Consider the following 13,233-nt stretch of genomic DNA (forward strand, 5'->3'; position numbering starts at 1 on the left):
ACACCCCTCGCACTGCACCAACTCGTCCCCACCCTTGTCATGCCGACCCAAATCTAGACCCATGTCTAGACCGGGAACAAACCGTCCCTTCCCGCCAAAAATTCAAACAGAGCCTACTTTGAGAAACTAACGTTAACTGCTGCTGCTCAAACCTAATACTGCTACCGCATAGTCACTTCCAATCAACTCTCAAAAAAAGAGAGAGAAAAGAAGAAAAACTGGCACTTAGCTTCGGATGCTCGAGGAGAACCAGGAAACACGTCCGCTCACCGCAACTCAGTCGAGAGACTCTCGAGAGAATTAACGATAAAGGAACAGACTGGCGCCATCTACCGGGTAGTCGTGGACCAATTTCACTTTTTGTTTTCTCGCTCATCATTCTCTTTTCTTTTTTTTGTTTGGAATTTTTTTTGAAAATATTAAAAACGACATTTGTTTTTATAAATTTTAAGTACATTATATCTCGCAAATACAGCGAAGCCGTCGCTCTACTGAAATGGAGTTCAAAAGTCGCCTCGTAGATGGCGCCAGCTGACCAGGGTGTTCTCTCGTCGCAAGGGATCGCAAGAACTCACTAGTAAGCAAACGCAAGTGTGTGAGAAAACCTTTACCTTCATATACTAGCTTTCTTGTGCGCCAATGAGCTAGATGGAGTAAGTAAAACTATAACTTCGTTAATTGTTTGTGGTTCTTTGAACGTTTCCTTGATGTTTGTGAAATCATGTTATTAAGGTACCGACTAGTTCAAAAGTAGAGAACCTGGATCATTTGAGCAAATAGGAACTTTCAAATTATCTGTTGTAAAAACTGGATAAAAACACAATCTTTATTCCAGACTCCTGATTTGAGCTGCGCCGACTATGTGTCTAGGGGTGTATCTCGAAACAACCCATTCTTATTTGAACCCTTCTCGTTTGAACCCATTTGCAAAACGCCCTTCTCGTTTGAACCTTTCGCGTTTTGACCCTTTCTTATTTATACCCGTCTCATTTGAACCCATTCTCATTTGAACCCTTCTCGTCTGAACCCATTCGCAAAACACCCTTCGCGTTTTAACCTTTCGCGTTTCGATCCTTTCTCATTTGAACCCGTTGTCATTTGAACACCGTAGTGAGGTTTAGAAAGAAGGAAAAACAGTTGAGGATGAAGGTTGAAGATGAAGCGAAGCGGCACCATCTCTTGCATAGCACATGAAACAATTTTCCTTATGCCTGAGTGCCACCCCGAGTCTGTTGACGTAGCTACGTGGTCACATGGTGACGTGGTTTCAAAAGTGCTAGCGCAGATTCGGTACTTCATTTCTCTTCTGTCGCTGTATGTCGTTAAGATGTCGTCGTTTGCAGCGGATGGATCATTGTGCTAGTCGTGTGTTATTGCTTGTAATGGCCATTTCGGATGGTCATTTTCCCTGAAAAAACGTTTTCCCATATCTTCGGCAAGGGCGTTCGCGTGGTCAAAGGCTGGCGGGAGCAAGCTTTTCGGGTTGCGCTCCTCAGGCGTGTACCGGATTTACCAGCAGAAGTTTTTTCAAGCTCCAAGTGGTCGGGCAGCTTGTCTGCCAGACTTTATCCGGTATCGTCACATCCGATTCGGGATAGGGAACCAAACGAAACAATGCTCGCTGAGGTAGCAAATAGCGGGTTCGAGTGGCAAACGAAGCCATTGAGACATGCACCCTTTTGTGCTCTGAGACAAGATAGCAAAAACAACGAAGAGAAAGATAATTTATGTTTCAAAGAAAGTCAACATTTTTGGAAGAATTTGTCCAGCCTGAGCAAGGTATGTTTGCTCTGAGACACGGGCTGCATCATACATCACTTTATTTTTCAACTTTATAATAACAAGGTATTGCACCGCTGAAAAAAAGTATGCATAGTGATGCAGTTTGAAACTTGAACACGCATTACAATTTCAAAGAGGGAGGTGCAATGAGAAGACTGGGGATTCCAAAAAGGCACTAGAGAGTTTTAGTAGATCGTTCCGATACCCCCGATAGCCCCGATAACGATACTATGCATGCGCAAGGGAGGCGGTGGCGGAGTATCGGGTACCGTTATCGGAGTCATGGGAATGATCTAAAAAAACTCTCTACTAACAGTAAACAGAATATGGAAAGCGACGCTGGCAAAATTTGACGCGCGTGCGGGCAGCACCACACTGATTTATACATCTGCCCTTTCATTGATTTTATATTTTAATATTCTGTGAGCTGTACGGACTGTGGTAATGCCAATATTTTGAAAAGGTTTGTGAAGCCGCTTCTGTTTACACACATCTCAAAGAGTCGTAATTTAAGTTGTTGGCGTATTCAGCGTGCTCATGGTACCATAGAATGATCGAAGAAGTTAACAGAGCTCACTCGCGACCCAGTCAAATAAAAACGCCAGTTCATTGTGCTTTGCATTCGGGTGGAGACGTTTTTGGTCGCCGGTGCCACAGGCAAGGGCTATTTGACCTTTTTCAAAGTTTAGCCACGATCGTGGCGCGCCCTCGCGGGTATCCCTCGAAACACTTTTGGTGGCTCCGGGAACGTCTCTCCCTCGTCCGCGCCAGGCCTGCTTGTCTCTCGGTCTATGTGTTTGCGTGTGTTCTCTGGTGGCGTTGTTCCATCCTTCACCAAACTTAACGTGTCTTTCTGTCGTCGCTTCGCATGCATATTTTCTTCGAAATCGCTGTGAACGACCTGGAGGATTAACAAAAGTCAATGTCTAGGATACAGAGGACCTCGTTCGTTTTTATACCTTCAGGGATGGATAGACCGCCGACGCAGCATCGGTTCTTACCATCGACTCAGAGTCACTTCATCGTCACTTCGGTGCCGCGTCTTGCAAGCAACTAAAAAAGGGGTCTGCTTTCAAAGCAGAGTGGCAGAGTGTTATGTAAGGAAAGTAATGGTGACCAGCTTGGATACCGACCCAATCATCAACTTTGTGCGGAGTTTGTGAGCTTAATTTATGATTCCCGGCTACTACAACCAGCTGATTTTACTCTCTTTGATCGCTTAAGTTATTCAAGCTTATCGTATCCGTCACTTCTCCGTCCTGTGTACCGCGCGAGGGCACGGGACATTGCCGTATTCGGGAATGTGTAAACAAACTCGGACGGTGCGAAATCCGGGCCGTCTTGATATCGCGAAGGATTGCCTGCACCGTCAAAAAGTAAGGAACGGTATGTTAGAAACAATCCATCTTTGAATTCGGCACGTTTACGAACCTTCGACAAAGTGGGCCCAACAAACAGGGCAAACAGCAAACAGCCACAAGTTCACGGATGGTAGCCAAGAAATTTCATCAAGGTTCCGTCTCCGTAAGGCTTAAATTCATTTCCCTCGGTTTGTCAGTTTTTTTTTTTTTTTTTTTTTTAACGTAGCAAGACGCGAATGTGTATAGCGCACGCCTGAAGAACGGAAAGCTTTATGCTGTTATTTTTTAATTCAGTACCGGGTATGGCATGATTTCGTCACACAACCTCGTTTGCACGTTTACTATTAATAAAAAAATGGTTGGAGTGCAGGCGAGCTGGTGTAAATTGAATACATGAAAGCTGGATGGAACATCGAGGACAGGGACGGAAATAGTACCTCTTTCAAGAAGTCCTGTATGCCTTCCCGTCCTTGATATTTTATCCTTTCATGTATTAGTAACTATTCAGCAACACGCTCATTTTATATTATTAAACCTGAGACTGAGGTAGGAAAAGGAAAACGCAAAGGAAAAACGGGCAACGTCTCAGGAGACGTTGTCTGTCCTCTTTCCTTGTCCTTTTGCGTTTTCCTTTTCCTACCCCAATTTCAGGTATATCATCATGTTCACATTTACGCTATTTTAGTTAAAAGCAGAATGTCCCACCGTCACACTGATGTTCCAGCCACTTGAAACGGGGGACTCTCGTCATAGGCGTTTGAAAGCAGGGCAAAAACGGCGGGGTGTTTGACATCGGGTGCTTTCGTGCACCACCCGCCAAAGGCTACAAGAACTTCATAAAATTTGGCATTTTAACAATGTTTGCTTCTATTTGTGCAACCTTCTGCTGCGCGGTGGTGAGGCATGACGACTATGAGGCCAAGCCGCGAGAATACCGGACGAGTCAAGCATAACCAGCACTGTCTGAGCGACCGAGCGGGCGAGAGAGCCACCAAAAATGGCGCCTTTCCCTTTCCTCTCCTCTCTCAGAGTCGGCGCATGCGCCCAGCGATCTCTGAAAAAGGTCAATTAATTACCCGAATTCGCCGCAGAAAGATTGCGAGAACATGATGTTGGATTAATTTGGGTTCGAAATGAGAGAGGTTAAAATGAAAAAAGCCTTTCTGACAATGGTCAAAACCAGAAAGTATGTTTTGAGAAAATTTGAAATGAGAAAGGTTAAAATGAGAAAAGTCGTTTTGAGAAGGGTCGAAACCCGAAAGTTTGTTTTGAGAACGGTTTAAATGAGAAAGGGAGAAACGCGAAAGTTGTTTTGCGCTGGGTTGAAATGAGAAGGTAAAAACGAGAAGGTAGAAATGCGAACGGGTTCAAATGAGAACCACCCTGTGTCTAGTAGGGACTCATTAAGCAATTCATAAACTATGCATCTACCACTTCAGCTCTATAAAAAATTTAATCTTTGCCGTTCCGTGAATAAACATAGAAACATTGCACTTCTTTCAAGAACAAATTTCACCAATATTGTGCATTCGAATGTATACACAAAACGCAGAAACCGTGATGCGTCTTGGAATCTGAATTTTATTTTAAATGAAACATCACTTTCACTTTCCCGGCAACAACTCTTCTCTCTTATTAAACAATGACCCTATCTAAACTAGGATAGGTTTTCATTAGATAAATTCCTCACCAAAATATCGTTTAAACTAGAAGCGTGTCTAAACGAATTTGCATATTTCAAATGCCGCGAGTACTCTTCACAAATGCGAAGGGAAAAATTGGGCTTAATTTCTTTAGAAAACCGACCAAAACGTTACTCGCTTATATCGTTTTTATTTAAACTTATTTCAGAAAATTTGAATCCCATACACGCTATACTGTACACACTGTACACGACCAAAAACCGGCGGCTTCCGATAGTGGTCGCAGCGTGAAGTAAAGGGTCCAGTTTTTTTTTTAATTTTTTATTTGAGAGATTACGGCACAGGGCGTGATGACACTCACTTATTTTATCTAGTGTGCGTTCCCTTGAAAATATTGCACCAAACGATTAATTGAAATACAAATATATGTCTATGACATGAAACTGTATATACACCGTCAACATGCAACATGCAAATAACTATAAATAACTATAACACCGTCAACAATCAACATGCAAATAACTACTAATCTCAACATCGAAGTCAGTCCTTGTGCAATTAATTTTTCAGTTTGCTCTCGTGTGCTATATATTCGCTGACAAGGTGAAAACGGCAGAAAGGAACTTCAGTTGTCCCGCCTTCAGCGCGAGGTTCCTACTTTCGATTATGCTTCGGTGTATTCTGAGCCTCGAGTGTGCACACGCAGCCAAAGCATGTAGGAAGGCAACGAAAGCATGCTGAAGGCCGGGCGTTGAAAGGAGGCGCCCTGCCGCAGTCATCGTCTTAGTGACTATAGTTCTTTGTTCTTGCGACGGTGTTGGCTGCCACGTATACGGTGTCAACCCTCTGTCTCAATGATCACTCGCAGTGCGTCATCCACGACGAAGCCATCCGACTGCAGTTCACTGGTCTTGAAACACTTGTCCTGGGGTTTTTGTATCTTCCTATTGGCCTTGTTCTGGATCCTGGTGAAATAGACGTCTACGTGCTCCACCTCTGACGGCATGATGGCGTGCTTGATGTTCTTGCCGGGGTCTTCTGGGTGTACCAGGATCAGAAAGAACGTCTTCCGGATCGGCCATTGCGAAGTGGTCCTCCTCACTGAGGTGACCAGAGATAAATATACGTACAACTGATCCGCAAAACGCCTGACGAAAGTCTGGCCCACCTGCAACGGGTATCCCGCCACGTTAAAAGGATCGCTCGCGTAGGACGCGGCACTTCGCATTTTGGCACTGAAGTTCCTCAAAAAACAAGAACCTCTTCTCTGGCCTTCCAAACTGGGCTCAAAGACTGGGACGCTGCCGACCTTCTGCAACATTTCCTTCTCTGTTTGGTGAATTCGAGGCAAGCAGTCTTGGAGGAGCGTTTGCAAGTTGTTGGTAACTTTTGCGTAGGCTTGGGTACAGGCGAGAACCGAGTTGATGTTGTCTTCTGTGGCACACTTTGCCACGCTGAGTTTTTCTATTACCCTTCCGACTTCATCATTCGTCTTCTTAAGTTCGCTTATCGTTCGCCCGCTCCTGCAATCACCGGTAAGATGCTCCAGAAATCTCTTCTGCGGCACGTGTTGAGCGCACCTCCCGCAGGTCACCACGTGGAACTGACAGTCTACCTGGAAGTGTTCCTTCAAGGTATTGAGGCTGCCGACAAAACTGCATCCCTCGTTGGCGTTGATGCATCGCACTTTCTTCTCTTCTAGGACAGGCGTAAACACGGAGGTTTTAGAGACGCAGCTGCAGTGGCAGCCGCAGCGGCAATCGCATTCGCAGCCGACGAAGTCGCAACCCCAGCGTACCTGGTCAAGCAGACAGCGAGCAGGCTTCCGGCTGGCGGCCTGGTCGTAGCACGCCCCGCAGTATTTGTGTCCACACGGTAGTCCCAGCAAAATCTCGGGAATCACGTCACATACGCTACAGCATACGTCGTCGGGAAGCGTCTCTTCAAAGTGTATGGGCCTGAAGTTTAAGATGTCGCAGTACCCGCGCAAACACTTCACCACTGGCATCGTGAAGAGTAGAACGATAATGGCTGGTTTCACGTGACGAAGCTGAGACTGTCTCCTGCCGTTGTGCAAAGGAACGAAGTGCGCTATCGTCGCTGCTTCGAGTCTGTTGCCTTGGCGTCCTAGAGATAGGACGAACGGATTAACGACACCAGATACGGTTTCACTGGAAACAAAAGATAACAGCAATGTTTTTTTTTTGAACAAAGGCGAAGAAAGTATCGGAGTAAAGTAGCAGACAACGGATGAGAGGAGAGTCACGTGACTGACGCCCCGCTGCGGCGACACGCCGAAACACACTTCTCCCGAGCGAACAAGCGTGTTTCGGGTCCTCGCCGCTGCAAACGCTGTGCGCTGACGTCCAGGATCCCCGAGAAATGGCTGTTCGATGCTCTGTGCTACCAGACCCTCGCGCTCCAAATCTGCGGCCGGGCACTCTATGGCTCCGTCGTCGAACTGCCAGGCTTTGTGAGTAGAGAGGAGTAGTAATGGACCGAGTCTGGCCGAACTTCAGGTTCGGCAAAGTTCCGCTCAAAAGTTCGACAAAGATTCGGCAAAAATTCGGCAAATGTCTTCGCACGCGCGGAAGCGCGACGGGGCCATGGACTGCAAATGGACGCCGTGCAGTCGTGCGGTTACCATCGCACTGTGTTACAACTAGGGGTGTCGCGAACTTTTGTCGAACCAGATTTTTTGGTCGAACTTTCGGGGTTCGACTGGGTCGAACCGGTTCGACGAACCTTCGAACTTTTCACCAGATTCGACCGGTTCGACTTTGTGGACAGTGTGGCCAGACCTTGATACAAGCATGTCTAGGTTTGGAGAATTTCTTTTTTTAGGCAAAGGGTTATTTTATTGTGTAAACAACTGCAATTAAAAGAAACTAATTCTATTCACTGAAGAAGTTAATAACTTAAATTTTAGTACTGTATTGACTGAAATAGCCGATCAGCGCTGCACTTAATTCATCTCTTAGCCATTACCATCCAATCCGAAGCCAACTGGCCAGCCTGTCGCGCATGCGCACACGAGTCGAACCTCAATACAAGGTTCGACGGACTTTCCACTAAAAGTTAGAAAAAGTCGAACCTGGTCGAACTCGAACCGCGGCCGGTTCGCGACACCCCTAGTTACAACCAGCGGTTACGGCGATGTGTACAGTAGGCAACACGGTAACTGTGCGTTTGTGAGCGAGTGCGGGTCTCTTGAATATTTTCTGCTTCAAGAAGAGAAGATCGACCAGTAATTTACGCAGTCCACCGCGGAAGCGACAAATGGTGTGGTACATTTTGGATAACGTGATTTTCATTTGACCTTTCCAGTGATGCAACGAGGTAGTTGAAACATTGTCTGACAATTAATATAAAGCGCTTTCCGGAATCATATAATTTCTTGGACTGACAAGTAGTTTGTGCTAAAACAAAATGATATTGCTTTTTAATTAGCCTTATTTCGCGGTTTTCTCATGCATCTACATAAAACTAAACACAGAACTATCATGCTCGACGTTGCCCATCCGACATTCATAACTCTTCCTAAACGTCCGTGTGTGTACATTAAAAACCGGTATTTCAAAGGTTGAAAACGAGACGTTGCGAATATAGAACGCACACTTTCATGCAAAGTTGACGTCATGTGACTCAAGTCGAAAAACATGCATATTTACAATACAGTTTTTACCATTTCTGGTGAAGGCTCAGCAACCGTTGCAGTCGTTTCCGCGTACGAAGCGGTGACACCCAGAGAAAGTAAGAACGCAGTGTTATTGCCTTTATTTGTGCACACACTTGCAGGCTTTCGGTGATGATGGCCTCAAGACCGAAACTCCCGTATCGTGATTCGTGGCTGCACGCGCTATCTACTTAACCTCCGTTGTCACGCCACTTCTACAAGAAGTCACTGTAAAATTGCCAGTAAACATACAAAAACGACACTGATACAATTATCTTGTAGAATGTCGCCTTATTTAGTAATAATTGTGTCAGTATGCATTACATGACAAACATAAAACCTTTTTTCGCAAAAAAAAAAGAAAAAAAAAAACAACTAATTATTAACGTTAAGTCTGGTAACAATGTATTTTTGCCGAATCTTTAGAAACATCCAGCGAAAGTTCGACTTTGCGGAATCCCAAGACCGGGCGCCGAATTTTCGATTCGGCAAAAGTTCAGTCCATCACTATAGAGGAGGCTATGGTATGGGCCAGCGTCGCATTTGTACTCCGTTCCACATTTAATTCCGGCCCCGTTTGACGATGCGATTCGATGAAGCCAATCAAGTAATGCCTAAAAGCGCATCGTCACTGCGCTCATTGTCGGTGTGCTCTTGGTGTCACTGACTAAACCAATCACAAGCAGTGGACGCGCCGCGATCCTGGGATTGTGCGTGACTAATTAATCCGCTGATGACAAAACAACGAGCGCAGTTGCTCGATCGGCTCTATGGGATCAACGGTTACGGTTGGCTTTAAAATGAAGCTTTAGTATAGAGGCTCGCAAAACACATTTTCCGAGCGCCGCCATCTTGCTTCTGGTGGGGATCGTCTGATAGTCGAGCATTGCTGAGGCGTACCCACGGCCTCAGCGATGCGTGACTATCGGACGATGTACCCACACCAGCAGAAAGATGTCCTCGCCTAGAGGGCTTACTTGCTAACGTTTATAGGTAAACGGCTGTGCAGTCAGCGGCGCTATAAGCTGGCCTAGTTCAGTGATATGCGAAGGGAGGAAAATGCCCACGGCACGGGGGCTAAGCTATGAAACCGAATGCCATATGGCGAAAATAGTAAATCTGGCGGTTCATTGAAACCCACTTTTTGCTGAACGAATTACCGATCTAGAGACTTTCCACGTGACTTGTGTGCCGCTCCGGTCTGAATGACCCGGGCCAGCTCATTGCGCCGTCCGGTATACTCAGGGGCGGTGTGTACGTTTTTGTCTCGGCGTGCTCCGGGTGCAGCCTTCATTGCTTAGGGTTGAAAACATCCTGGTTCTGTGCCTCTCTGTGTGTCTGGCGAGCCTATGCTGCCTTTGAAGTGTGGCGCTAAAACACTGCTTGTTGATTGTAGTGCGCGGTGTCGTAACTTCGGTAACCGTTCCTGTTTCCTTGCTATGCCGCCATGGGGGGGGGGGGGCAAGGCATGCGTTCCCCCCCCCCCCCCCCCCCCCCCCCGAAACAGCCGCCACAGGGCAGGGCAAACACTGGCCGGCGGTGCCCAAGGAATACCAAGGGCACTGCCCCCGACCCGCGGGGGCATATTTGTAACGCGCAGGCGATACAAACCCTAGCAACGGCGATCACGCCGGATCGGCTGGTTCGTGGAGATAGGCGCTGCTGCCGTCAACATAGGCAGAGGTTACAATGCGAGTTTCCGAAGCGGTAGCGTAACTCAGTTGTAAGATATGTCTGCCTCATACGTATCAGACCCGGGTTCTATCCATGGTGGGGGCTTACTTCTTTTATGGTTTTTCCTCGAACATCTTTTTGTCGAGGCATTTGGGGATATTTACGACATTTCGTTTTTACGATTAACACACAAAAAAAAAAAAATAACGAATGTTGTTGACGAAAAATCGCTGAACTAAATCGTATACGGGACTCTACGGCGGAGGTGCATGAGGGACAGGGGGGCTTCGGTTGCCGGCTGGACGCCGTGTACGGGGGGGGGGGGGGGGGGGGGGGGGCTAAGTGGTTTAATATTTTTTGTAATTAGCAGCCGCGCACTGTCGCCGCGAAGCGGCGTGAACGCAGGCGCGGGGGTCGGTTAACGCGCTTCGAGCGATACACGCACCGTCCGAATCCGAAATTTAAGATCCCGCGCGTTGCCGAGCAGCCAATCCGGCGTGAGCGTCGTTGCTAGGGCGTCTATCGCCTGCGCTGTAAAGGGAGTCAGTGACCAAAGTGCCCGGTGCGCATACACAATTGGCCCTCTTTCCCCCCCTCTTCCTCTTTTACAACGCCTACACACACACACACCGTAAAAGTTAGTGATGGACCAAATCTGCCGAATTTCAGATTCGGCAAGGTCCTGCACATGCCGAAATTTTGAAGGCAAGTTTGGCAAAGATTCGTCAGAAATTTCGCAAATGTCTGCGCACGCGCACGAACGCGACGGGGCCGTGGATCGCAAATGGATGCCGCGCAGTCGCGCGGTTACCATCTCACAGTTTAGTAAAACCAGCGGTTACGGCGAGGTTTGGAGTAGGCGATGCGGTAACTGTGCGTTTGTGAGTTTTTGCGAGTGTGGTTCTCTTCAATATTTTCTGCCTCAAGAACAGAAGATCGATCAGTAAAAAAAAAATTGGGTTGTGTGTGTGTTTATACAGCCTAGAACTTGGTCTGCCTCACAGGGGCGACGAGTCTCCCAGCTGTAGATGAGAAATTTAGCCAGTGCGGTACAGCCGCTAGCCTGGGGTCTTTAACGTGCATCACGCAGTAGTGATACACGACCGCACGCCGGTACGATGCTCATCCAGATCGAAACGGGCAGGGATGGGGCTCGAACCCAGGATCCCTGGGTTCTGCAGCGATCGATCAGTAATTTACGCAGTCCACTGCGCAAGTGACAAATGATGCGGTGCATTCCGGATAAAGTCCTTTTCATTTGACCTGTCCACTGATGCAACGAGTTCGTTGAAACATTGACTGAAAATTACGCTCAGTGTGCGCAGCCCGCTGCCATCAAGCAGGGCAGAGTCACGAGAGCCTGCCAGAATGTATGGCATGCAGCTGGCATCCTCGTTATAATGTGATATATATGTTTTCCCCCTTCTTTTTTTTTTTCTTTTTGCGTAGTTTTTGTAGTGTGTATAATCTGTACATTTATTTGTCTGTTTTGTTTTTTCATATGTGTTAGCGAGCTGGCAGCAGACATGTACAAGCTACTAAAAAAAATTAATTAATTTAAGTTACTGAGTATTAGCCTCAAAACTAATTTGACTAGAGTAGAAATTACTCTGATGGAAAGAAAATTACCGTAAAAAAGTAGCGAATTACTTTTGTAGTTGCTTTTCTTTTTCTATGCTAACAAGGAAGTACTTACATAGGTTTTTGATCCGTTAGCAAAATTCTGTTGGCTGAATATAAAACGGCTTGTGTTTTCACAGAAATGCTGTAATAGCTGGTTCTGCTTCCGCATGCCTAATTGTTGCGTATTTCTTTTTGGTCAAGGATGTACTGCGGATGTATCATTTCACCTTTGAGGTTTAGCACTGCCTAAGCTTGATTTCGCAGACAGTGTTTGATGGCTTACAGTGTTGCGTAAAGTACGTCTAAAAACTACTTGGAAGTACAAAGTAAATGAGTCGTTATGGACTTGAAGTAAAGTAGTAAGTACACCGGGTGCAATGTACCTGAAGTTAAGTACTATAAACACAATGTACTTACTGAGTAAAGTAGAAGTACTTTTTCACACACTCTTTCAGAATGCGCCCTTTCATTCCCTATACAGCGTTTTTTTTTTATTTGCCGCTTTGCATTACTTTAGGGGAAATCGGAGGTGCATTAGTTTTTCTTTTTTTTGGAAAGGGCGGCTAAATCGGAGGTGCAACAGTTCTTTTTTTTTTTTGGAAATGGCGGCAATTAATACGTCATTGGGTAATTGCTTTATTGTCGCTGACGAACCATTTAACACAGTCACCTTATAAGGCACTTATTTGTATCGGTCTTATAGCCGCCATTACTTCACTCAGATAAATGACCAGATGACGTCTCGAAAGGCAGCACAAGCCATACAGGAGCGCTAGACGAACTTCAGAGCAGGTGCTGCACTTTGTTACCTTCTCTGAGTGAGGATGTAGTGTGTATACCTCCTGTAGTAAGCAAGAATTCCTACATTGGGGAGAAGCGGGGATACTTTCTTCGAATGCGTCAAGTCTCTTTGAGCTTCGGGATACAAAGAAACGCCAGTCTTTGGCGCTAGTCACACAGTTCCTGGGCCTTTCTTGCGTCGTGCTTGTTCGCATCCACTCGCCTCGTAGCAGTGTTGTTACAGTGGGGGGTTCGTTAAAATTTTGGGGAGTTTTGAACTATCCAAATAACATTCTTCCTCCCTCCCCCCCTTTTCTACGCCACATGCTTCCCCCTCTGCATATGCCAGCTGAATCTTCCAATATCTAATCTCTGTTGATATGCAAAAGAACCAATAAAATTAAAAAGAAATTTGTAATCTGAGTAGCAGTTACTCGGAAAAGTAGTTAAAGTAAATTACTAATTGCCAATATAGAAGTGTAATTGAAAATTTCCAAACTACCTAGCAAAGTAGTTAAACTACATTAACTTGAGTAAAGTAGTTGAACTACCTACAATACGTACTACTAATACGTACGCGCTCTGCGTAAGGGTTTTCACGTAACTGCCTAGCCCCGCACACAACCACATGGGCCCCTTCCAGTATGTGCAAATAAAATTATTATTATTATTATTATTATTATATTTATTATTA

General features: G+C 46.0%; 1 protein-coding gene across 1 annotated transcript; it reads right to left on the minus strand.

Annotated features, from left to right (window-relative positions):
* Positions 1 to 4,710: 4,710 nt before the first annotated feature.
* LOC115315272 lies at positions 4,711 to 6,868 on the minus strand. The gene has a single exon (XM_029974523.4). It carries the CDS (start codon positions 6,792 to 6,794, stop codon positions 5,625 to 5,627), a length of 1,170 nt encoding a protein of 389 aa, XP_029830383.2. The 5' UTR covers positions 6,795 to 6,868; the 3' UTR covers positions 4,711 to 5,624.
* Positions 6,869 to 13,233: the final 6,365 nt, after the last annotated feature.

Source organism: Ixodes scapularis, unplaced genomic scaffold (assembly GCF_016920785.2).
Source record: "Ixodes scapularis isolate PalLabHiFi unplaced genomic scaffold, ASM1692078v2 PGA_scaffold11__112_contigs__length_91849675, whole genome shotgun sequence".
Lineage (NCBI taxonomy): Eukaryota > Metazoa > Arthropoda > Arachnida > Ixodida > Ixodidae > Ixodes > Ixodes scapularis.

Coding starts and splice junctions, on each gene's coding strand:
- LOC115315272 (XM_029974523.4), bottom strand. CDS start 6,794: ATGCCAGTGGTGAAGTGTTTGCGCGGGTACTGCGACATCTTAAACTTC.